Genomic DNA, 27,651 nt, shown 5'->3' on the forward strand with positions numbered 1-27,651 from the left:
ACAATACAGACAAAATAAAGTCATCACCCTATACGAAATGAATTACTGGTTATAAATTGAGTGAGAAAGACTTAAGAGAAGGAAAAAGAAAAGCATGCATAATAGCAGTAGCAGATTAAAACTGCTGAGCAGCATTCCCAACATCTCCAGTTAAAGCAGTGTTTCCCAAACTTGGGTCTTCAGCTGTATTTGGACTACAACTCCCATCATCCCTAGCTAGCAGAACCAGTGGTCAGGGACGATGGGAGCTGCAGTCCAAAAACAGCTGGAGACCCAATTTTGGGAAACACTGAGTTATAGCATCGGGGGAGACTGTTTCAGACCGTACAGCCACTATGAGGCTAGATGCATCAATGATTCCACTCAATGTAATAACCCTAGGGAACAAATCTAACGTGGAGGGAGATCAAGGTGTCAGAGAAAGCAACTCAGAAACCTTAGCATCAAGATTTTATCCCACTTCGTTTTCTTCTAATTCCCATTTAAACTATATCTATATATTCTTTTGACATTCATTTACATTGTCTTTCATTCCCAGTAAAGTGAAGCTTCCCTCCCTTCCCTTCCATCCCTCGACCCTTACTGCACAGGGTGAAGTTCAAGTGAGAAGGAAAAATCACAATCAATATTCCTTACCTGAATGAAGCGGCCTTCAGACGTGCCTAGATTTCCTATGGTAAGCACACCTTGGGTGAAGACAGATATAGATGTCAACAAGACTGTGCTGAACTGCTCGTCAAATAAGTCAACCCGCTGCAAAGGTATTGTAACCTCCACCCGATACTCGTCATCCTGTGCTCCGCAATAGGTGGTGTTTCTCGAAAATGTCTGTAAGGAAAGTAGAAACGTGTTCAGCAAGTGACACAGGAGATGCACACACAACCCCATTGCCAGAAAGGAAAAGTCACTTTAAAAGTTGGCAACTGTTTTCTTACATCTTTGCATCATCATACTATATACAATAAGTACGCAAAACAAGAAAATGATTTTTTTTATTACAGAAGCATCTCTTACACCATGGGTAGGCAAACTAAGGCCCGGGGGCTGGATCCGGCCCAATCGCCTTCTAAATCCGGCCCGCGGATGCTCCAGGAATCAGTGTGTTTTTACATGAGTAGAATGTGTCCTTTTATTTAAAATAAATCTGTGGGTTATTTGTGGAGAATACGAATTCGTTCATTCCCCCCCCCCCAAAAAAAATATAGTCTGGCCCCCCACAAGGTCTGAGGGACAGTGGACTGGCCTCCTGCTGAAAAAGTTTGTTGACCCCTGTTTACACCAATTACATTTATTCTCAGTCTCATTTTATTTTCATCCTGTCATTTCCAATATACAATTTTCCGCTTAAACTTAAGTAAGTAAACTTTGCGTTCACATACCCCATGGAGAAGTTTATGCACACCTTACCTAGCAGATTAAAAAAAACCAACACTGATGGTTTTATTTTATTTTATTTTTTTAAAATGTGAAAGTGTGGTTTCTATGGCTTCTTATTAGAAAATGTCTGCAGATGGCAAATGATGTCATTAGACCTAGACATTTGCTTTTAAAAGAGAAAAGGTGTTGCTTTTGTCACCTGAAATTCAGCCCAGGCAAAAATGCTGTAAGAACTATGTGTTGCTCACACAGTTTCTAATAATTAGTACCGTTGGGCCCTAACTGAACTTGTCTCTGCATTTTGAACTGCTTTAATTTTCCTCTGTAGATCTGGCAGTAGGGGATCAAGCCTTGATGGCAGTTAGCCATTGATTGGCTGCTCCTAGGTAAATTTTTAAAATTCTGTTTAGGCCAGATTTCCCTCAAATACCTCTGGACTTGTTCTTTGCCATGTTGAGTTGCAGCCTTGCATTATCTTCCAACCCATTAGTCTTACCTTAGTCCCTTTGGTTCAAGTTTCCATTTGTCCTTCTGTAATACAGTGGTACCTTGGGTTACAGATGCTTCAGGTTACAGACGCTTCAGGTTACAAACTCCACTAACCAGGAAGTGGTTGCTCCAGGTTAAGAACTTTGCCCCAGGATAAGAACGGAAATCGTGCACCAGCGGCAGCAAGAGGCCCCATTAGCGAAAGCACAGCTCAGATTAATAACCATTTCAGGTTAAGAACGGACATCTGGAATGAATTAAGTTCTTAACCCGAGGCACCACTGTATATAAGTATTTGATCATCTGAGTGTATGAGTGTTAGCTGTTCAGGTTGTAGTCTCAATAAAGCTGAAGACTGATTTACATGAAAGTGTGGCTTGGATGAGGGTTTAGTTGACTCAAGAAACACATAACATCACGTGTTGAATATGGAGCAATTACATACTGGGCTATATGAACTACTATATTACAGTATTGCCTGGCGAGTCCAGTTCCCTTCTGTAGCAACAACATATTCAAATGTATTATTTGTACATGTCTATTATACTTTAAATTACATGAAACTCAGAGGGTCTTAGGGTCCCAAGAGGCAAAAATAGATAGAGAAACTAAGTAAATTTAATTAAGCCGAGAATATTTTGGTGTCCCATTGTTTAAAATTTATACTTGCCAATGCAGTTTTGTATCGTCATAACTATTACCAAAAATAGATTGTTCATTTTAAATCTTCTAATTCATTGAGAGAAAATGCATGTATTCCTTTTCTGGGGAATTGCTCCCAGTACAATGTACTTAGAGAAACAGCATATCTATGTTGTATTGACAGTTCAATGATAATCTGTCAACTGAAAATTCAGTTACTATTGATGCTTCATCTTCTATATCAGATAATAAATATGGGCCATTTAGATGTCAATAAGCAATTTAATATGGCTTATTGTAGGTTTCTATTGCATAATATTAAATGGAGCGATACGCAGTGAGAATAGACACAATAAAATATAGTTGTCTTCTAGAATCAATACTTTGCTGTTTTTTTCTTCATTGTTTAACATTAACTTTAAGGGTTTTTTTAAAAAAAATAATTAATGTCATGACTGACTGCTTATTGAAATACTAACGGAGATGTGTCCTTTGATTTCTGCAAAAGGCCTTTAAATAACAAGCCAAAATAAGGATAATAAAAATGTTGTCATTTTTAAATCAAATTTTTAAAATGTTAATTTCCATCAACCTTACTTCACCTTGTCAAGAGTGCAAGGTGACATCAGATCACCAAGAGGCTAGAGATAAATCTATCAAACTATTTGCTATATTTTTGCAATAGTTTTTGCATTCAGCAACATTGTGTATTGGACTAAGACATATTGTTACCTATTATTTTGGGTTCAACCACTTTTAACTTCCTCCTGCTACATTTCTCAGTACTGAAATACAAAGGCAAGTTGCACACAAAAATGTTCAAGCGTTATGCTTACATGCTATAGTAAGATTTCTAACAACAACATCGAAAACGGAAACTAAGGCACAGAACCCTTGAGATTTAATAATATTTAACATTGGTATAGAAAGACGGCAAGAGCTGTTCAACAATGGAACGGACTACCTGGGAAAGTAATGGACTCTCCGTCACTGGAGGTTTTTAAACAGAGGGTGGATGGCCATCTGCCAGGAATTATTTAGCTGTGATTCCTGAATTGCAGGGGTTTGTACTAGATGATCCTTGGGGTCACTTTCAACCCCACAGTTCTGTGACTCTACATATTATTATTGCTGTTTTCTTTCTTGGAAATTGTTGGAAATCTCAATAGAGAAAAACATTTTTTTTAAAAAATGCAGCTATCTCTAACTCCTAAAGGCTAAAAATCTATTTATATACTGTATAATCTTATCAGGTAGCCCAGGCTTAGCAAACTCGGCCCTCCAGATGTTTTGGGACTACAACTCCCATCACCCCTAACTAACAGGACCAGTGGTCAGGGATGATGGGAGTTGTAGTCCCAAAACATCTGGAGGGCCGTGTTTGCCTATGTCTGAGGTAGCCAATCTGGATAACTGTGTTACTAAATTTTTAAGAGGCACCTCTGACTTTAACTCTTAAGGACATAGTTCAGCTTGCCTCGCCACACCTCTAACTCACTAAATTCCTATTTACTTGGCTGACAATATGGAAAAATGTCATTATCTCTGGATTAAATGCTCATATATCTGACGCCAGATTCCAGTGACAAATCTCACAAATATTGTAGCTCAGCAAGAGCCCTATTGGTATGTGACTGGGCATTTCAACTTTCTTCCATGTACATGAGTGAAAGTACAAAGTCTATTTGTGACTCATTCGGTGTGTGGGGGGGATGTATCTGATGTACATCAGAATTGGAATGCGATGAGGTTTAGGCAATTATTTAATCCATGTCCGAACTTAGTGTTGAAGTCAAATTGTATCTTGCTTGCTCATACAGTAATTTGTGGCTAGTTGGAGTAACTCTGTACCATGATGTGGGTCTTTTGTTTTGTTTTTTTTAAAAACCAAACACTTGTGGAGCTGTGGTGGAACAACTAAGTATGCTCTCTCTGCTGATTCTAAGCTCTGGGAGAGTATGTAGGGAAAGAGGTGATGATCTCTCAGATATTTGGGGCCCAAGTCATTTGTTTATTTATATAAGTATTTATATACCACTAAATTGCAAAACATATCAAAGCAGTATCGTTACTTTCCAGAAACAGACCTGGAGGTAGGAACAGAATTGCTGGAGTACTATGCCTCCATCCTTGAGTCACTGCAGAAGGATACGATTGTATCCTTGAATGAAGGGTGGCATATAAATTTAACAATTAATAAATATATGAAAAAGTATCAAAAGCCACTGAGAGGTTAATAAACATGAGCAGAGTCACACTCCCTCCTTCTCTCTCCCATTGCATGTCATCAAAGGTAGCTTTAGTGTTATGACCAGACCTAAAGTTGGACTGATATGGATTCAGATAGTTAACCTCCACCAAGCTTTCCTGAAGCTGGACCAACAATACCATATTGAACACATTGCCCCATAAAGGGATGTTTGCAACTGGGTAATAGTTGATTCACACACATCCAGGTCTAGGGAGGCCCTCTTAAGGAGGGGATGCATGACCACCACCTCCTCTTTCAAGGTAGAGATGGTAACTCGCCCTCCTCCAATGAATCGCTGATCACTCCGCAGACACACCCAGTCAATCCTTTATAGCTAGCTTTAGGAAGTCAAGATGGTCAAGGGGCAAGAGGTGGCTGCCCTCTTCAGACAGCTTGTCTGTGATCTCAGACTGCAATAATCAAAACGGATCACATGGAACAGGCAGTGCAGAAACTGTAACTATCATATAGCTATAATGGGAGGACTAACTCTCATCATAGATTCAAGCTAGAATCTGACATTTCAGTTAGTTACAGAAACTAGAGTTTGACACTTTGCAGAAATCGACTTGCTACTGGTTATCAATCCACAGTTGTTGGGGGTTTATGATATTCAATGCAGTTTGGAATTTTGGATGCATTTGGATTTGTATACTATAGGTGGTATTTGGGTATATTTGAACCTAATGAAAACAGCTCCAAATTTTTATCCTAAGTAACGTGGCCTGCACAAATTCGACCTGTTGGCTTAATACATTTTATATTGTGATAAAGAAAAGTTGTATGAAACCGCCACCCCCCTATATATATTGGCAAGCTTAACTGACAGGTTGTGTCCAACAATGTTGTCCCAGTAGTACAAGGGCTTCCACCTGTGAAATGGACTTCCTCTCTTCTCCCCCCAGATTTGAGGTACCTTGGGCTAGTCAGTAACTCTCAGCCCAAGGTTACTCAGAGAGTTTTGTGGCTAAGCAGAGATTTGAATCCAGGTCTCTATGTCCCAATCCAATGTTCTAACCACTATACTACATAGGATGAAATCTATGAACATTTACGTTTATATCAAATCAATAGGAGTGCCTGGAAAATGCTGGCCCCAATTTCAGTAGATATCTAAATATCAGACATCCAAAGTCATTCAAATCAATGGAAACAATTGTTCAAAAGTCAAAAGAAATAGCAGTAATAAGAAACATTAGCTATGAATTTAGCATTCTACATTTCCGGAAACTCCAATTCTAATTTACGGATAAAGCGAGGGTGGGGAACGATTATGCTAGTGGTGCATTACGTAACGTAAAAAGAGACAAATGTTGATGTAATTAGCTAATACAAATTAAAAACATCGCACATTTCCTTTTCGGAGATCATTCATGGTATTATTCACTTTTGGTATTGATTACCACTGCATCAGTTCTTGTAATCTGGTTAGTACATTAGCACTAAGTAAATAGTATTGATTCAGATACACATATAATGCATCCATGCAATCTTTGTATTTTGTCCATTTCCTTTGCATTAAGCTTCAAGACAGCACAAGCATAAAAGCTGCTAGCTGTTATAAAATCTAAAAGTATTTATGTGAGGTTGTAAAGGTAAAGGGGCCCCTGACAGTTAGGTCCAGTTGCGGAGGACTCTGGGGTTGTGGCATTCATCTCGCTTTACTGGCCGAGGGAGCTGGTGTACAGCTTCCGGGTCATGTGGGCAGGTCTCTGGCTGTCATTGTTGGGGGAGCTCTACAAGTTGGCTCCTTTCTTGTGTTCCACTAACATGCGAGGCCACTGCAACATGGGGTGGGGCGGGGGAGAGACAGGTGGGGAAGCAATTCTGCTTTCCCACACATACATACAGGCCCAACTGCTACAGAATGCGAAGATTTTCAAGCCTCACATAACTCATTTGGCAAAATTAGTATGCAGATCACAGCATGTTAGAATATGTTGCTGCATGCCCATTTCTGGTATTTTGGCAGATTCCGGCTAAGGGAAGCAGAAGGCACAGAAAACAAAGTTAATCTCTAAGGCATACAGCAATTGTAAGTGCTTACAAGTTGCTTGCAGCCAAGTAGTACCAACCACGCTTCTTGCACCCACCACAGTCAAGCTAACAAACCAGACTACAACTGTGTCAGAGTCATAGAGTCAGAAGGGACCCCCAGGGTCATCTGGTCCAGCCCCCTGCTATGCAGGAAACTCAGCTAAAGCATCCATGACAGATGACCATCTTTGTGTTGTACTGTTTTGTGCAATGCTGCAAAAGCATGAAAAAAATGGGGGAAATAATATGTATTTACTCAAAAGTAGTATATTTTGTATCTATTTGTAATGTTCAATCCATTTACTTAAGGTGAGTGTCTGTTTAAAACAAGTCACATAGCTACTCACAATCAAGAGAAGTGATACTTTTAATCCTGCCAAAAAATTGTACTGAAAAAAGAGATTATAGTTACAGAGCTTTGAAGCAGTTATTTGTCTCTATTTTATTAAATATTACTAGACATATCTAGGGGACAACAGATCAATAAATGTCTTTGTGGTTTCCTGGTGGAAGGCTGTAATTATTTTCTCCCATTACAAAATGAGCATAACTCAATTCCCCTCATCTATCATCTTTTGTAAAGAAATATCACTGTGTGTTTATTTCACTGTCTCTCTTGATTTCATTTTAGGGGGCCTCTTGCCTTCATTTCACACTCCTAAATCTTTTCTTTCTCTATTTGCATCTTCATTTGACATTGATAGTGACCAGTTTATCATGCAATGGCAGAATGATAGAGTGTGGCAAAAAGTCAGTAAGATAAAAGTTCTTCTAGGTGCTTTGGATAGTGGGTTTTGTCGCTGTTTTTCGAATTATAGTTTATGCCACATGTCTTGAAATATTTCAGCTGTTTTGTCCTGGATAAAACTGCAAGACCTAGCATCCTCAATTTGACTACTTCATGCTGAAAATGACTAAAATTGAATCTGTGCCCAGTCCACTGTATTCATTTCCCCACCAGGAGCGTGGCAAATAAAACGCCAGAGAAGTTATTCAGAAGGTTCCAGGGTTGTTTGCTAACCATGTTCTAGTATCAATGAAACAAAAGGTGGTTTTGTTTTTTTAACCTTTCCCTGGTATTGTTTGAATCTTTGTCCTCTTCCTATTGAAGTTAAAATAAGAACTAGCAAAAGAGCAAAATCAGTAGACTGGATCCAGAACTAAGTATACATAACAGGAGTGGCAGAAGCTAATTTTTCCACCCTGCCTCCCCACTGCAGTGCCCCCTCCCAAAAAATATTGCACCAAGGGTTGTGGCCCCTTAATGATCCAACCTAAAGAGTATTTCTCCCACTTATGTTCCCTCTGAAATTGATAGGGACTGCATAGAAAAATGTTCTTGGTAGACTAAAACTAGTGTTTACAACAAAGAGCATAATCTCAAAATCTAATGTCTGTTTTTAATGGATTTCAAATGTCTGGTGGCAGTATTGTTATATACAGTAGTTCACATGTCGTGAAAGGTTGTGTGTTGCTGTATTATTGATTGTAGATGTATTGTTGTTTTGAGTTAATGTTGAACCTCGAACTTCACTGACAGGGGAGCTAGCCCAGCATACAGGTAAACCCTTTTGGGCTACTGTCATACCTTGGTTCATGAACAGCTTAGTTGTCGAACAAATCGGCTCCTGAACCCCGAAAACTCGGAAGTACCGGTAAGTGTTCCGGTTTTCAAACTTTTTCCGGAAGCCAAATGTCCAACACGGCTTCCGCTTGAATGCAGGAAGCTCCTGCAGCCAATTGGAAGCGGTTTCTGAACAGCCAAGAGAAATGGTTGGCTGCCATCATTTGATACCAGTATAGAATTACTGAGATATTCCAGGTCTAGTGAAGGCTTCTCACTGCTCCTCCTCCTAAAAAAGCATCAATCATATCCATGGTACCTCCCTTGGGCCAATGTGTAAAAGGCCCTGAAACACCTAAAAAGCTTCACTGATGCAGAGGACACAATGAAGGTGAAAAATAAATACAGTGGTACCTTGGGTTAAGAACTTAATTCATTCTGGAGGTACGTTCTTAACCTGAACCTGAAACTGTTCTTAACCTGAGGTACCACTTTAGCTAATGGGGCCTCCCGCTGCTGCCACGCCGCTGCCACACGATTTCTGTTCTCATCCTGAAGCAAACTTCTTAACCCAAGGTACTATTTCTGTGTTAGCGGAGTCTGTAACTTGAAGCGTCTGTAACCTGAAGCTTCTGTAACCCGAGGTACCACTGTACCTTTTTGCTGCCTTCACTGCTTCTAAGTAGGCTTCAACCTGAGCACACAGCAATGTTCTGACTGCATTTGTTGGGGCAGAGGCAGATTTAGGGGAGTGTAAGTGGTCCTGCACCGGGTGCTGAACTGAGAGGGTGCTGCAGCAGGAACTGCAACAATGACAAACAATGGAAGGCAAGAGGTGGGGTTGTTGTTTTTTGCAAAGTCCACTTCATAGCAATCAGCTCCAGGGATTTGTTCCAACAAATACTATGCACAATGCAACACTATCTCTTATTGAAGGGACTATAGACCCTCTCTATACAAAGCAGTAATTAAGTATCCCAAGACCAATTTAAGTCTACTTGTATGTTAGCAACAATTTAGCATGAAGGTGTTTAATGAGTTAGATTTCAGAAAACCCGCAATGCATTTTTTCTAAGGTTTCTAATAAAAAGTATTTACAACACATGTTTCTCTGAGGTAAAAATCAGGAAAAATAAATACACACTTTTTTTCCAATTACTACTAGGAGCATATATTCATTTTATTTCCTCCATAGTTCATCTTATCAGTGTTATTCATCAAAAGCCTGCTCACTGATTTCATATCTTATGGCATTTATTGAAATTGTGCATTTTGCTCAGATAATCAAACCATCAGCTTCCCTAATATATTCATATGCAAAACACTGGCAGAATCTGAAAAGTATACTCAAGCAAGCAACATTTTCCTGATAAGTTGAAACTGGCCAATGATTTCATCAATATTTTAATGAAATACTTTGGTGGGGAATACTATTAAATTGATCTGAAAGAGTTAAAAGATTTAAAAATAACACCCAGATTTAAAGAAAAAGGAGAGGCCAAACACTAATATGTTGCTATGGAAGAAAACTGTTCTAAACATTTCTTTCTAGAATGAAAAATGAGTAAAGGAAATTAAACTTCAAGATGAAGAAGAATTTTGTGCCAAATACCAGAGGGAAAGGGCAAGAGGTGACTATGCAATATTTTATTTACTTATGTTATTTAACAAAATCTATATACTGCTTGATTGCAATAACCCATCTAAGCAATTTACAATCGCCACATTACAAATATTCCTGAGAAGTGCAAAGAATACATATTTTTATAGCACATTTTAGGGGCCACCAGGTGAAAGCCACAAATAACTTTAGCTGAAGAGCTTCAGTTTAATCCATTCATTCTCAGTGAGACTGACCTTAAATTAAAGTACTTTGGGCATACCAGGTTTTTGATTAAGCTGGTAAGTTTGAAAAATGAATGAAAACACTTTATTTTAAAATGTCTTAGTTTGGTATTAGTAAGCTCTAGAGAGGACTTTCTAAAAAGCCTAGTTTTGTGTCCTAAGCACATTCTTAGACAAGCTGATAGCTAATGGTTTTTTCCAGCAAAAATCAACAAAAGCATCCATATATTGTTTTCTAATGCAAGGCTTGTTGCTTGCTTTTCACTTTTTCTGAGCCTTAGAGCTCAGAACACACAAATAATGAACAGAGTTCATTTTTCCATAATCCAATTTACATTCTGTGGGGACAGTTCTGTGAAACATATCCATTTGCAGAAGTGAACTGGTGAGATTTCCTTGCCTATTGGACTTGGACACACACACACACACACACACACACACACACTCCAGTGCCTGCAACTAACTATTCAATTAAACAAGCATGTACTTGAAAAGCTGCAAAAATAATGTGCAGAAAGTTTTTATACAGTGCTAAAGTCCCTTATTTCAGGTACTTCTATGATGGAGAGAGGCTACAATATTAATTTCTTAGAGCTGCAATAATGAGGGCTGAGAGGTGGGGTACAGGAAGTATTGGTATTATTTTGATAGAAGTTGCTGAATCTTCCTGAACACCATGTTGTCAATCTAACAAACAAAACTATGCGGTTTATCTATATTGTGCAAAAGGCTGGTGTCAGAATACAGTCTGTCTGTGAAATCCTGTTAAACTCAGGAATGCTTATTAGTTCCTGCAAGTTTTGTTTTAAACTAAATTAGTAGCCCAACACCAGGAAGTTATGTTGTGAAAAAAGGTGGTTAAGCCTTTTGTCAACTTGAACTTTCACTGATCTAATTCTTACACACCACCTGATGTTAACTAAACAACCAGATTCCTAAACACAAAGTTCTTCCTCCTATCTAGAAAACTGATGTTGCAACAGCGAGAATTTCTGATTGCTCAGGTAATTGTAAAGTAAAAAGGTAAAGGTAAAGGTACCCCTGCCCATACTGACCAGTCGTGTCCGACTCTGGGGTTGCGTGCTCATCTCGCTTAAGAGGCCGGGAGCCAGCGCTGTCCGGAGACACTTCCGGGTCACGTGGCCAGCGTGACGAAGCTGCTCTGGCAAGCATCAGCGCAGCGCACGGAAACGCCGTTACCTTCCCGCTATAAAGCGGTACATATTTATCTACTTGCACTTAGGGGTGCTTTCGAACTGCTAGGTGGGCAGGAGCTGGGACCGAAAGACGGGAGCTCACCCCGCGGGGATTCGAACCGCCGACCATACAATCGGCAAGCCCTAGACTCTGTGGTTTAACCCACAGCGCCACCCGCATCCCAATTGTAAAGTGGTCTGCAATATATTTTTCTGGATATTGAACTGCTGCAGACAGATATGCAACACATAAATTCTCCATGAAATATTTGGGAAAATTTGAGTTTTTGTTCAAAAAAAAGAAAAAAAGAGAGAAGTTTGCATTGCACTTATAAAATGCACACACAAAGACAAGTTGAGCCTTTAAGGTGTGGGATGACATCAACATGAAAAATACTACATCACTTCGTTGGCAGTGCTGGCAGCTGCAGAGGAATGAGGTAATGTTGCCAAGGCTTATGCCAGTGAAAATTTAAGGCTACACTCCTAGGCACGCTTACTAGGGTGTAAGCCCCATTGAACACAGTGCCACTTCTGAAGGAAGCATGCACAGGACTGCACTGCAAGTTTGTAATTGGGTGCATTGCTTCAGAGCTTAAATGTTTGCTGAGCCACATAAAAGTGGATGTGATGAACATGCTTCTTTAAAGAACTCTTTTTGACGGGTAAAGCCATCAAAATCAATTAAATTTCATTATACAGCCGCAGACCCATTAAAAGGAAGCACAAAAATCATACAAAGATAAAAAGAAAATATATGGCGCTTATATAAAATAGTAAGAGAATAATAAGCCATTTACAGTGATTATTTTTGAACTGTAAAATCATAGATTGTTTGGAGCTAGGGTTTCTGAAGAATTGCCTTCTCCCAACTGCCCATATACAGACACACTCAACCCAAGGCCCTGCTCCAGATGTGTTTCCTTTCAGTGGTTAGGCTGGCGGCTCTGGAGAGAAAACCTTTTCTGAACTGGTGCCGCAGCAGTGGTGTTCTCTCAGGCAAATTTGCTTGGAGCTATGATTGCCATGTTTTAGACCACTGACCAAGTCTGTTCTTTTCTAACAGCAGTTAACATCAAATGGCCAGAACTGTTTTCCTACTGGTAGCTTTGGTTTCACTTATTTGCCTTAATGCAGTGATGGCCAAACCTGGCCCTCCAACTGTTTGAGGACTACAACTCCCATCATCCCTAACTAACAGGACCAGTGGTCAGGGATGATGGGAATTGTAGTCCCAAAAATAGCTGGAGGGCCAAGTTTGGCCCTCACTGCCTTAATGGATTCAGGTTTGTTGTCACTATTTAATAGTGTTTTAATTTTTGTATTTTAAAGCCACCCTGAAGCCTATTTCAACAGAAAGGTTGAATAAACATTTAACAAATATATAGCGGTCCAGTGCAAAGTAAGTGCTTGTCTTCAATGAATCCAGGCTTTTCAAGGGATCTTTATTTCTAATAGATGCTGTATCCTCTTAAGCCTCTCCAGTGACCTCTATATTCAATTTACAGGAACCGCTTCTTACAAAGATGAATCATCTCTGGTAGTGACCAGCACTAATTGTTATTTATTTAGACAGACAACTTAAACAATTTGAAATAATTGGCCCTGGACTTCAGCCAAAAAAATGGTAGCCCTAAAAAAACCACACACTACTAACAATGGAAATCAATGGGGCTATGCACTAAATAATGTAATGCACAATATAAATGAGGCTAGGGATGGGTGGGATAATTAGCCAGTTTAAGTAACTAATTAGTACCATGCTCACTTACCCTGCTCAAGCAGTACTTGCTGTCCTTTCTGTACAGATGCTGAAGACATTTCATGTTTTGTTGGTCTACAATCTTGCCAAAGAACTCGTCGATGGTTTTGATGGAGATTGCACAGACAGCAGATTTATGAGTTGGTTCCGCAGAGTCTGGTTTACTTTGAGCAAATACACCATAAAGAATATCTTGGTTGACATCGATTCGCATTTCCGAGGCTAAGTCTGCACCTGGTTTACCAACATACGCAGCCTGCAAGAGATTTAATACCTCATTCGACCGCTTGGTTGACCTCTTCCTCCGTTTCTCAGTGTAAATGCACTCAAGAGGCATCTCCATGTATGAATGCAACACGGACTCGAAAGAGCAGAACCGTATGATCCTTGTGTGAAAAGCCTGAGAATCTATAGATTCTCTCTGGACAGTGAGGAAGTACACAAAGTGGTCTTTTTCAAATGCATGGATGTACTTAATAGGGTAGGAATTTCTGAATTCTGGAAGTACATCAATGTAAGAGTAAGCGGTGAGAAACTCAAAACCGTCCAGGGTTTCTTTTAATCTCCGAACAGATAGCGAATGCAGCGAATGGTCCTGCGGAGATGAATTATTGATAGTATTTCCAACATAGAAGTACACAAATCTTTCCTTCTCTGTTACCAGAACCTTGGTTCCTAAAGGGCTTACAACACAGTCAGGACACTGGTCTGATTCCTCATCCATCCTTTTAGAATACATGCAGTAGACCTCCTTTCCAATGTCTGCAGGATTATCAGGATGAATGACATGGCGCTGACAAGTTCCTTTTGCAACGCTGCCGCAACTGATGAGCTGGCCTTCGTAGTATGTTTCTAGGAATAGAGCCATGTTGATGTTATCCTTCCAGATGTTATCAGATTGGTTTACTTTAGGCTTACATTCTTTACAGGGAGCACAATCTGGGTTCTCCAGAACGGGCCCAGTCTTGTACTCAAATATGTTGTGAAGGCTTTCATTGAAGACATAGATTTTATTGACCGCTCCCCCATAGATGTTGTGCTTGTATAGAACTATATTTTGTATCGGGGTTTCTGCAGTGAAATTAGGAAGTTGGTATTTGACATTCAGATTGATCTCCGGCCTTGACGCTGCCTCTTTACATTTACCTTTGCTCCTCTGTACCAATATCAACAGAAATAAGATAATCCTGGAGGCAGAAGTAGCAGGGTTCTTCATTACTGCAGATTTGTCCTGTAAAAAAAACATTTAGGAAGTCAGTATGTTAATAAATCACAGAATGAATTAAAGGTAAAGGTACCCCTGCCCGTACGGGCCAGTCTTGACAGACTCTAGGGTTGTGCGCCCATCTCACTCAAGAGGCCGGGGGCCAGCGCTGTCCGGAGACACTTCCGGGTCACGTGGCCAGCGTGACATCGCTGCTCTGGCGAGCCAGAGCCGCACACGGAAACACTGTTTACCTTCCCGCTAGTAAGCGGTCCCTATTTATCTACTTGCACCCGGGAGTGCTTTCGAACTGCTAGGTTGGCAGGCGCTGGGACTGAACGGGAGCCCACCCCGCCACGGGGATTCGAACCGCCGACCTTTCGATCGGCAAGGCCTAGGCGCTGAGGCATTTGCCCACAGCGCCACCCGCATCCCACAGAATGAATTATCAATCAGCAAAAGGAAATGTGCATCTAAGTTGTATAAGACTTTAGCTGTTCTATCAGAGGGCAACACCATGGGATGCAAACAATAGCAAGGTGGTGACCAAAAATTGAATATAAATGATGAAAAGCAGCAACAAGAGGAAGCCCTTCTGATAATGAAAGTGTGTTCATGTTGCTTTATCCTTGAAACATGCTACTTTACACAGATAGATGATAGATAGATAGATAGATAGATAGATGATAGATAGATGATAGACAGTTATAGCTAATTATGTCAGAGTTGCTTCCCAATACAAGGAACTTAATTCAACTGTTTGATAAAAAATTACAGGAAAATCCATTATGAATACAATTTTTTGATGTAGATAGTAGGCAGCCATTTGATTTAACAGATGGTTCATTTTAATTTTAAACTGCTGTAATAGAAGTATGTTCATTTCAGTTAATTTCAGAACGAACCTACCATGCACAAAATAGGTAAGGCACCAATTTTTGGAAAAAATGTGACTGCTATTGTTAAAGTGTGGCAAATTTATGAATTTCCACTAGCATCACACCTGGATCGTTCAGCCAGTTGAGCATGAGACTCTTAATCTCTGGGTTGTGAGTTTGAACCCCACATTGGGCAAGAGATTCCTGCTATGCAGGGGGTTGGACTAGATGACCCTCATGGACCCTTCCAGCTCTACAATTCTATGATTCTATATAGCCCAGTCTTCATTATATTTTTCCCATCACATAATAACAATATGTAGCAAATACTATTATAGTAACACACGTGTGTGTGTGTGTGTGTGTGTGTGTGTTTCAGGAGAGTATTTTGTTTTCATACCAAGTGGGAATTTTTAAAAAAATCTTTTATAGTTCTTGACATGCCAAGAGCATTTGGGGGAGATCATTACACCACTGCTTGAGTAATGTGTTTTCTGCATATTCTGCTTATTGACTTTTTTTGCTGGGATTAATTGGATTCACTTTTTTAAATTCCCACAGCAATAAGTCACTTCGGGGAGCCTTTAGAATGCACAGGCAGGCAAAAAGCACACTCAGACAAAGAACTGACAAGCTAATTAGGCTAGTGAAGAGCCTAACCTTGCAAATTTCTTCCTTTGTATTCATTCTGATGTGGTTTGCAGAGTAAAAAAAGACTCATATGACTATATGGGCACTAAATGAATTGTGGTTGAAGTGGGTTTTGCACCAGTTTTCAACGTTATACTACTGTTAAGTCACACCAGACATTGTTCTATTGATACTTAGGCACAGTTGCTAAGCTAAATTTAGTTTCCCTGGAGGAAAACAATTAAACAATCCAAAAGGAATCATGGCCATATGTTGTTTACAGGATTTTGCGGGGAAATGTTATTTAGCTGCAGATGAATAGTATTGTTACCAATATACAAATGCTCCTAGCAAGCTCAAAGCATTTATTTATTTATTTTTATTTCTAGAAATGTTCAACAAGGCTTTAACAAAGTTAACAAAGAGTCTTGCTACGTTAGAAACAGTATCACAGCTTTTGCTTAAAAGATACATTGGCTTGGATCTAAGGAGCGGCTTGCACCAATGGAAGGCACTTCAGTTCACTCAGGAGAGAGAGAGAGAGAGAGAGAGAGAGAGAGAGAGAGAGAGAGATTTCCTCTGATAAACCAGTTCCAGGTATGTGCACTCAGAAGCAAGTCCTCTTGAATTCAATGGGGCTTACTCTCATGTAAGTGCGGCTAGGGCTGCAGCCTTAGTTATACAGCGGTACCTCGGGTTACATACGCTTCAGGTTGCATACGCTTCAGGTTACAGACTCCACTAACCCAGAAATTTTACCTCGGGTTAAGAACTTTGCTTAAGGATGAGAACAGAAATTGCGTGGCTGAACAGTTTCAGGTTAAGAACGGCCCTCCGGAACAAATTAAGTATTTAACCCGAGGTACCACTGTACTCAGAATAGACTCACTGGAATCCATGGACTTAAGTGTGGCTTTGTTGGGCATCATCCACACTGGGGTGTGCGTAGGCGTGTAGCCTGAAACCCCTTCCATCACCTAAACCCTTCCTACATGGCACTGGCTTTTCTGGATAAAGGAATGAGGGTGGGAAAGCCTCATTGTAGAAGCAGTTTTGTGAATACAGTGGTACCTCTAGATACGAACGGGACCCGTTCTGGAGACCCGTTCGCATCTAGAAGCAAACGTAACTAGCGACGGCACGTCTGTGCTCACACGCGTCACTTTTCGTCACTTCTGCGCATGTGCGTGATGTCATTTTGAGCGTCTGCGCAAGCGGCGAAACCCAGAAGTAACGCGCTCCGTTACTTCCGGGTTGCCGCAGAGCGCAACTCAAATGCGCTCAACCCAAAGCGCATTCAACCCGAGGTGTGACTGTACAGCCCATACTTTTAGGATTAATACATATTTTTGTTTTGGATAACTTGTGACAGAATTCAAAAGTAATTGATTTCTAAGAAACTGCTGTGTTCCTCCCAGTGCTTTAGATCAATAAATATTGCATTTCATTTCCCTGTGGCTTGTGCTATTAATCTGTGCAGACAGGTGGTTTTTGCAGAAGTAATATGTGCTGGGCCCTAAACTCTTCAATTTCTCAAAAAGCAGAATTAAACTGTATAGGAAGAAAGGAGATAAGAAAAAAGAAAATACCCAACTCTTTATAAGGTCATGTGAAATACAGTATCAAATTGGTCTACCTAAACAAATCATTTTGATTCAGTCACAGCTGAGCAACTGAGATCTGCTGAATCAGATCTACAATACTAGTGTTGCCAGTGTAGAAGTTTCTCCAGTTTGGATTAAACATAAAGGTTACTAAAAGGAACTTGAAAGAAATCTCTGTTAAGGACAACAGAAGCCTCAAAACTGAACAAGTCAACAGTAAATCTGTTTTTGGCCAGCATGATGTCAGTTTTCTTTCATGGAAGTGTAGTGTGAGTCTTTAGAAATGAGTACTAACCAGGCAACACAAGTGTGGTAAGAAATGACATGTCATATTACAAGAGGTGCAAATATAAGGCTGATATCCTGATGATGGAAACTTACGTGGCCTGACTAATATTCATTGCTGCAAATGTGTGGTTTATTTTCTCTCTGCAAGTAAGCAGAATTCCTGCTGACTATCTTATGCCTGTTATTTTATTTAATGTCCTGATTTAGGTTGCAGATATCTTTGACTCCACTCATAGCATCATGTCCTGTTCTATGATTATTTAATCACAGAATTGTAGAGTTGGGACCCTGAGGATCATCTAGTCCAACCCCTGCAATGCAGGAATCTTTCACCCAATGTGGGGTTTGAACCCATAACCCTGAAAGTAAGGCTCATGTATCCATATGTGTCAGAAATTGTTCCCTTATCCAACAATTTTGCACAGATTAATAGTGGGTGATTATCAACAAAGTCGTAGAGCTGACCCACTGAAATCAATGGAAGTTCGTCGCTTTTAGTAGATCTACTCTGACTCTGACTTAGCTGGACAACATAGGCTATCACCCTGTAAATTGTTTGAAGTGCTTTAGGTTAATCCAACTCTTGTGTGACCATAGCATCTCAGGAAGGAATTTCAGGTTGAACATGCCAATTCTGTTGCAAAGTGTTATCTGACTTTGAAAATTCAGCAGCCACATTGACTCAGAACCAGAAAGCATTAATCTACATACACTAGGTAGGGAACCATTTAGTCTTGGGGGCACATGCCGCTGGTAGGCAGGGTGTCCAGAGGCAAAAGTGGACGGATTTAACAGATGTGATTCTTCATTTTTGTATAGCAGGCTACATCCCACCTCCCCATCCCACCTCCACACCCTCAGCACCTCCATAGTTCACACATACATTCCAGAAAGGCAAAAAACATAAGAGGGCAATACAGAGCAGGACCATTGAGGGGCCTGGCTTGGGGAGAGTCCCAAGGGAAAGAGGCTTAGATGTCCAACCTGGGTATTTTGAAAGAGGTATCAATATGAGCTATCTATTCCACTAACTGCATAAATGCTACATTATCAGCTTTATTATTAATATTATTTTTTAATGATTTTTATTAGGTTTTCCAAAAACAAAAAAAAAACTAAAGAAAAAAACAGACAACATAAAAGTGCAATACATAAAAAACTTAAATAAAACATTCTTTACAACTATACATATTGTCAACTTATCTACTTGCGTTATATCACGCCTCGACTTCCCTCCTTCCCAGTTTCGGTTTTCTTATTGTTTCTTATCATTTACAGTTTCTTCATATTCTTTATATATATATGTCACAAGAGTTAAACTAACCCTGCTGTAGTCCTTAAGCTTCTACAATTGGTTTCTATATATATGACAAATTTACTCCATTCTTCTACAAACTTTTATCAGCTTTATTATTAACAAGTTTTTCTACAATACTGCCTCTCCCGAACTCTTGAGACAGTGTACCAAAGTTAAAATATAATACATCAATAACAAATACAATGCAAAAAACTATGCAGTTGAAAATGGGCAGGAATAAAAAAAAATCAACCATATGCTGGAGCTTAGCACCAGCAAAAGCCTGGGTACACAGATCAATTTTAAGAAGATGCCAAAATGTCATCAGCAAAGGCACCAGCCTTATTCGATGTGAAGATGGTTCCACAAAAAACGTTCACATCAGAGTTAAATATGCAAGTGGGGGAATGAGTTAGGGCTGCCCTCCTTTAAGGCTACCAAGTTCCACTGTGCAGTGCATCATCTAGCCCAAGAAACACTGTTTATGCAGCTTTAAACTTATCAAGTCCATAATGAAGTAAAATGAATGCGTTTGCATCAACATTAAGAATCTAGAATACATTGTGCAACTGAAGAAGTTGGCTGAGGACAACCAGCAAGTCTCTCATGGAAATCAGTCGCTAGCAATAAGAACCATGGTTCTTTGAAGTGTCTAAGATCCACAACCAAATTTGTATTCCTTGTTCCTTAATAGATACATGACGACCATTTCCCAATAACCAGTTATTATAGGAAAAGAAGAAAAAATGATAACTTGAGACAGGAAGAGCAAGAAATAAATTCAGGCAATTGGCCTGCTATTTGGGGGGGGGGGTGTCATCAACAGTATTGACAATAAGTTACAGTCTTCTTGGCTCATTTGAAAGATCTTTAGTGTATTCTTTTTAAGCTGAGCGGTGGATAAAAACATCAAGTATGCATTCAGAATTTTAGCAGATTACTGGTAAGTAATTCATTTATATGCACATCCTATTCATAGGTCTAATATATTAGTGTATTTTACAACAGCTTTTCATGGAACAACTGTTTTGCCAGGCTTATATTAACAGGCTCTTAAACACAGGCATCCATTCTGAAGAAAATATATTATTCCTTTTACTCATTTAACAATAATTTACAGCAAGCAGACTGGAGTGCAGTACAAATCATAGCCTCTCCTTTGTTACCTGCTGTAGTGCTTTAAACCCATAAGAATAAGGGAAGCTCTTGGGCTTGTGTCAGACAACTAGATTTATTTTGCTGCTTCTTGAAGTAGCAGTGATGAGCTAGAATGGCACTACAGGCTTTTAAAAAGATTGTATAAAACGAACCTTCAAAAATATTCACTAGTATTCCAAAAGAACAAAGCAGATCAATAGCTTTGCTTAAAAAACCCCAAAAAACTAAGAATGTGGAATATCAGTCAACATTTGTTGAAGTGTGCTGCTATATGAGCTAAAGGTTGAAGGATCAAGTCCATAATAAGGAAGCTGAAAATGCTCAAAGTGTCCAAAAGAAAGCCTAGGAACCAAAACTTACAAAAGAACACAGATGGAAGTAAAAAGCAGACAATAGGGACGAACATCAATATATGGATCTGAGCTGACAAGCTCTGCTTTAGGAAATCTAAACAGTAATGCACATTTCTTTTATAAAAAAAAAAGTTTGGTGCTTGAGAGGAGAATGGACAGCTTGAACAAATAGCATCTCATGACCAGTTTCACATATACTTCAGAGAAACTTAAGATTGCTCTGCAGCTCTAAATTATTAGAGTTCCAAAGATCTCAGAAGCTTGCTCTGCAATAACTCAGAGCAGGGCTTTTAGTGTGGCTGCCTGCCCTTGTTCTTCTGAATAAGGTTTCTAAATAAGACAGGCACCCCCTGTCTGTACTTTCCAGAAACAATTGAAGACATTTTTAGTTCTGACAGGCTTTCTTTATGTCTAATTCCTTTGTGACAGTGGTTTAGAAGGCAATTAACAGCTAAATGATGATGATGATGATGATTTCAGTTTCCCATGATTAAGAACAGAACAGTGGCTGCCTCATAGGATTACTCAAGCAAAATTTTTAAAATGAGGCTACAATCCATACCCCATGGTCTACAGCAGTGGGGCTCAACAGAGCTGTGCAATCACCATTGCATCCTGAGCCCCACTGATTGCTTTCAACTGTGCCCATGAATGAGCAGAAGAGATTTCTGCTCCCACAACAGGACTCCAGCTCCTCTCCTCCACACTGCAACCCTCCATCTGTTCAAGGTTTTGGGTTGGATGTACATGATGTTGGATTCAAACCTAAGACTATTTTTATAACGAAGTCCTTGCCTTTCTTAATAATATCACTAAAAATGGTAGCAGGATTCAATGGTATACCAGAAGCTTACAAAAACCCTTTGCAAAGCTGAATTTTTAAAACTTGCAGCGTTCACGTTGAGCAACATGAGCAACACTTATTAGTTCTGCTTTCGAGGTAATTTTTACCCCAATTGTGAGACTCTTCCAAAATGCTTCATACCACAGGAGAACATTACAGCTGATGACCAATTAGTGGACCAATTCAGTGGAAGATGTCCAGTGAGGAAGGATCTGACCTCCATTACCAGAAATAAAATTATGGCTATGGTGAGTCCAAAACACATGCCTATGATGCTGGTACAGTGGTACCTCAGGTTACATACGCTTCAGGTTACATACACTTCAGGTTACAGACTCCGCTAACCCAGAAATAGTGCTTCAGGTTAAGAACTTTGCTTCAGGATGAGAACAGAAATCTTGCTCCGGCGGCGTGGCAGCAGCAGGAGGCCCCATTAGCTAAAGTGGTGTTTCAGGTTAAGAACAGTTTCAGGTTAAGAACGGACCTCCGGAACGAATTAAGTACTTAACCTGAGGTACCACTGTATAGATAATGGGAAGAAAGAAGGTGCTCCAGCAGCTTGAAAACTAGGCCAGGAAGTAGCAGTTTCTCAAAACAACCACCACTTTAAAAAATTTATTTCAAATATTTCTAAGCCACTCTTCATTGCCTAAACAATTCTGGAGCAGCTTACATTAAAATCGTATACACAACACGCATGAAAAACAAAACAGGCAGAGTTCCAGATTAGCTGTAACAAGTTAAGGCACGCTGTTGAAAATGCTAAGAAAAACCTGATAATGGGTGGAACACTGAACGAAAGGCAGAGGGAGAAGGAAGAAATTTCCCCTGACTTGCAAGAAAGTTCCCTTGACTTACTTGTCTACAAATCTGGAGCTGTGAAAAGCAGCATTTTTAGTTTTTAAACTAAGACTAAAGGTGGTGTATCTGTGACAAGATGGTCTCCACACATGCTTCCAAATCACTGGTCGAATCAGTTAGCCTCCCAGGCCCCCACTGTCTTGTAGATATTATGCACTTTAACATTGCAGATATTGGCACCAATGAACTCCGTGCTACCTCTTATGAAGAAGCACTCCTGAAAGCACTCCAGCTTTTGCTATGGTAGCTTGAACCTGAAAATGGAGGTTCCACTCTGGCCTGGAGAGGCCTCAAGAAAGATTCCATTACAGGAAGCCAGGTATACATGCTCCAAAGCAAACTGAATTGCAACACCCATTGATGACTGTCCCTCCCTTATCATTTGCAAATCTAAATCAAGCAAAAGAATATCAGACTCTTTCTAGAATAGATGCATTAAGCCAAAGGTAGTATCAGCTAATCACCACTCCTTCCAGATTACCCCGCCCCCCACTAACACTATCCAAATAAATTTCAATAGCCTGAGGCTCCTTCCAGAACAGCCCAAATATATGTTAATCTCTTTACTCCATCTCACCTGGACAGCAGAAGATGCCTATCTGGAAGCCATTTCGCAAATGTTTTGGACAAGCTTTTCCTGGTTGGCACCATGTGAAGATTTGTAACACCCATTCACCAACAGGAAGACAAGGCTTTGCAATATTTGTCTTTATGTTAATTTTTAACCTCAACTTGAGCATCAAGAGGTAGCGGTTTCCAATTCAGCAGTTAGGAATCTTTGAATACCCTCACCTCCAACACACTAGCGCGCACACACACACACACACACACACACACCACCTTACACAACAAGGACAAGTATCAAATCTCCCTGCCCCACTGCAAACCGATTAGCTGACAAAGCCCTCCTTCCCATATCCCTCATTTTCTACCCAATCAGGTTCCTCTTCTGAGAGACCTGCTCTCTTTCTTCCCTTTGCTATGCCCATTTCTTCCTCCTTCGCTGTTTCACCTTCAAGCCCCATTTCCTCACTATGCATACCCACATACTGCAAAAACAGACTCGTTTTACTCTCAGTCATTGACCCCAAGGTCTCTCACCAGCTTTCTTCTGATTTTCCCCAAAGGCCCACTATCCAAAAAAAACCCAAAACCCAATTCCTCTGACAACCTCCCCTTCTCTTTCTGAAAACAAGCAGCTCTAATCAGCACCAATTGTCCCTTTCCAATGCCACCTTCACCCCTTCAGCCAACATCCTTCCCTCCCTTCTTTTCTCCTGACCACATCCTAGTTCTCCCATGTCTGCAGAGGCATTCTTTAGAACAGGCATCCCCAACCTTCGGGCCCCCCAGATGTTTTGGACTACAATTCCCATCATCCCTGACCACTGGTCCTGTTGGCTAGGGATCATGGGAGTTGTAGGCCAAAACATCTGGAGGGCTGCAAGTTGGGGGTGCCAGCTTTAGAATAAGTTCGAACACTTGTACTGGATTTAAATTTCTTTAAACTGAGCCTGTGCTATTTATCTTTAGTAGAAAAGAAAGGGGGGGAAGCTAATTTCCTTTTGATATGATATCTTTACTTTTGCTTTATCTCTTGTCTGTGCTAATCCTTGAGGTACCGAACTCTCAGTGTCAAAAAATAATAATAATAAATCACAAGATTTGTGTAAGAGAATTTGACACTTGTGTGCAAACTACACTTTTAATAATGAACTACAGTACTATATATTAAAGTTCTCAGTTAATGTACAATGTTTTAACTTGCAAGTCACCACCTCCATTTTTAAGGGTTTTCTTGGAGATTATTTGGTGCAAAAATCAGACTGGTGTGCATAGTTGATGATACGACCTCTTACAAAAATGATTAAAACTCTAATTAAGATTATAGCCATTTCTAATGGAACAGAAGTAAAGATCTGAATAGGCTTTTTTTTTTTTAAAAAAAATACTACTACTTGCTGAACAACCTTGTTGAGCACAAGGCACCACTGTTTTGCCTTCCAGGTGTTGACATTGTCAATTACTACGGCCATTCATCCTGTCTCACAGCTCACCTCATTCTTGGCATGATGCTATCTCTAGTACAATTAATGGAGACTACCATGTTTCCTCTTGGCCACAGTTTATCCAAGGACCATCACATTTGTAATGAATCCCTATTGTTATATGCATCATCATAAATCCATTAAAGCCCACTTGCGTCTTGGAACATATTGCTTGGAAAAGCCACATGTTTAGGGTGTAGGGTTGCTTTTGAAAGGTGGGGTTGTTTTCATTCCATTCAGATAGGATTTATGTTGGGTGGGATCAGTTTCTTATACTTAAAAACCCCCAGCCAAATGGACATTGTTTGGAACAGCTACCACCTAGGAAACATGGTCTCGTTTGGAAAATGCAGTTGCTTCCACTGCTAATGCAGCCATTTGTCCTGCATTTTTGCAAATGCCATAGCCACCCAGTGGGCAATGTCTTGGCCACCCTAATGATGGCTTGCCTCCCATCCACACACACAAACACCCATCATGCAAGTTTGCCCTTTTAAAAAGACTGCATTTCTTTATAGAGGCCCATCGTACAACTGCTGTTCGTGGAACCTTTTGCAAAGGCGAAATATCCCAGTACCACTGTCTTCTCTCAGCATTCCAACATTATGGGTCAAATGTTGGACCCACCATTCCCCACCATTTGACCCATCAAGCTCATTTTGACCAAGCCACTCCCAACAGCCAACGTGCCTAATAATAATAATGATAATGATAATTTATTATTTATACCCCACCCATCTGGCAGGGCCTCCCAAGCCACTCTGGGCGGCTCCCAACAGGATATTAAAAACACAATAAAACATCAAACATTAAAAACTTCCCTAAACAGGGCTGCCTTCAGATGCCTTCTAAAAGTCTGATAGTTGTTTATTTCTTTGACATCTGATGGGAGGGCATTCCACAGGGCGGGCGCCACGCCACTACTGAGAAGTCCCTCTGCCTGGTCCCCTGCAACCTCACTTCTTGCAGTGAGGGAACTGCCAGAAGGCCCTTGGCGCTGGACCCCAGTGTCCGGGCTGAACGATGAGGGTGGAGACGCTCCTTATCCGTGGCAAAGTCACAGACAGGGTTGCAAAGTTCTTTGCAAGGTGCTTTGAAGCATCCACTGTCAGCTGGTTGTCAGGGTGTGAGCGCCCTGTACAACCAAAGCCCCAGTAATCAGCTGGGATCAGCTGCACTAGGAACTCCACAGTGCATCCAAATGGGCTAGAGGAAACTACTTTGATTCAAAACACTTCCTCCAGCACTTTGCATATAAGCTGCTTCCTCTTAACATAAAAAAGTTCTGTTTTTAAATTGCTTTCTCTGGCGAGGGAAAAATACTCAGGGATTTTTTAGGAGCATTGTCCTCTCTGCAGAGAGGTCAAAGCGGCTCCCTGTAACTGACAATCAGCTGACCACTGTAGTTAAAGGGATCCCCTTTTGGCACATTCTGTCTTCAAAGGAGGTTGCTGGAACTGCAGAACAGCTGTTACAGCAACCTCTTGAGTCCTTTGAGGGGTATCAGTCACCTGATGTCATTATCATACCAGGTGATTTGACAGTGGATGCTCCCATACAACTATCCAAGTTGTTCAATGGAAGTGGGGAAGACAAGTCTCTGACTCGCTGGCTGGATCCAGTTCTCTACCCATTTGTTGTTGTTGTTTAGTCGTCTCCGACTCTTCGTGACCCCATGGACCAGAGCACTCCTGTCTTCCACTGCCTCCCGCAGTTTGGTCAAACTCATGTTGGTAGCTTCGAGAACACTGTCCAACCATCTCATCCTCTGCCATCCCCTTCTCCTTGTGCCTTCAATCTTTCCCAACATCAGGATCTTTTCCAGGGAGTCTTCTCATGAGGTGGCCAAAGTATTGGAGCCTCAGCTTCAGGATCTGTCCTTCCAGCAAGCACTCAGGGCTGATTTCCTTCAGAATGCATAGGTTTGATCTTCTTGCAGTCCATGGGACTCTCAAGAGTCTCCTCCAGCACCATAATTCAAAAGCATCAATTCTTTGGCAATCAGCCTTCTTGATGGTCCAGCTCTCACTTCCATACATCACTACTGGGAAAACCATAGCTTTAAGTATATACTCTACCCATTTACATAAGGTTAATTACATGTACCAATTGTTATCTGACCTTCCTTCAAGCAGCTCAGAGCTTTGTACACAGTGTGCCTTCCCATTGTGTCTTCAGGGTAGCCAAATACTTTTTGCTGGATGAAGTGAAGCCCGCATGGCGTCCAATAGGGCCAACGCTTTAAAAAGTATTGTTGCATAGATAGCTCAGTTGGTTAGAGCTTGGTGCTGATAACACCATGGTTACAGGTTTGATCACTGTATGGGACAGCTGCATATTCCTGCATTGCAGGGGGTTGGACTAGATGATCCTCAGGTTCCCTTCCAGCTCTACAATTCTATGACCATTCAAACACCAGTTCCTGCTTTCACTCGTTCTCCTCCCCTGCCTCCTTGGGAACCACTAAAGTACAGAATGGAAAGGCTGACTGTCTCCAGACTTCCACTAAAGCTATGTGCCAGCCATGAAACTGGGTCTACCCCAAAACTAGGTCTACCCCTAAAAACAGTAAACTTTAAAAACAAATAAAAAAGCACATGCATAAAAGCTTTTAATTTTCAAAATAATGTCCAAGGCCTCTTTCATTAGGGTCACACATGCTTTTATTGGGACATGCCTTTATTTGCTCCATGAACCATTCTGAGAAGTCAGGAAGGAATTCATAAATCAAGGAAAAGTTGGTGAAATCAAGTTACAATCTCCTTGCTGCCAAAGTGACAAAAACTGAACAAGCCATCTGCCTGCAGAATATCTGAACACAAGCCATTGCTTCTCAACTTTAAAACACCCAGTATCTTGGGTATAATATATTAACATGTCTAATAACCGCAAATCATCTCAGAGCATTACTAAATGTTACCACGCGTCTATATAATTTAATATTTTTTTTAATTTTAAAAGTCCTAAACAAAGGGAACACATTACTTCAGTGAACACGCAGGGCTTTGCAGGTTTGCCAAAGGTCCAATAAATTCTAGACCAGCTGGAAGATCTTTATCAGCATTTTATCAGGAACAACAAGTGACCTACTCAAGAATTTCTCACCAGATTTTCTGCAGCTAGCACTACAAGGCAAAAAACACATTCCAGAAGATAGCAAGAAGTGAACTCATTATTTGTTGTTAGTTGATAGTTATGTGAAATGGTCAGTTGTGAATAATCATAAAATTGATTGTGAATTTGGCAGCTATTTATTTATTCAAGATTGTTTAATACTGTTTAATCAGAATGTAAAACGTTTCTTAAAAATAAGGATAAAATCA

The 27,651-nt window shown here is 40.4% G+C and overlaps 1 protein-coding gene across 1 annotated transcript in view; it reads right to left on the reverse strand.

Moving 5' to 3' along the window:
• The window catches only part of MET (MET proto-oncogene, receptor tyrosine kinase), a 94,409-nt gene that overhangs the window by 55,398 nt on the left and 11,360 nt on the right, over positions 1-27,651 (reverse strand). The window contains exons 2-3 of the mRNA XM_028746295.2: positions 13,174-14,394; positions 637-828 (exon numbers count right to left, since the gene is read on the reverse strand). Of these exons, the coding sequence (XP_028602128.2) occupies positions 637-828; positions 13,174-14,379 (1,398 nt within the window). The 5' untranslated portion in view covers positions 14,380-14,394. The remainder of the gene's footprint in view (positions 1-636; positions 829-13,173; positions 14,395-27,651) is intronic.

The sequence above is a fragment of the Podarcis muralis genome, chromosome 10, assembly GCF_964188315.1.
Source record: "Podarcis muralis chromosome 10, rPodMur119.hap1.1, whole genome shotgun sequence".
Taxonomy (NCBI): Eukaryota; Metazoa; Chordata; class Lepidosauria; order Squamata; family Lacertidae; genus Podarcis; species Podarcis muralis.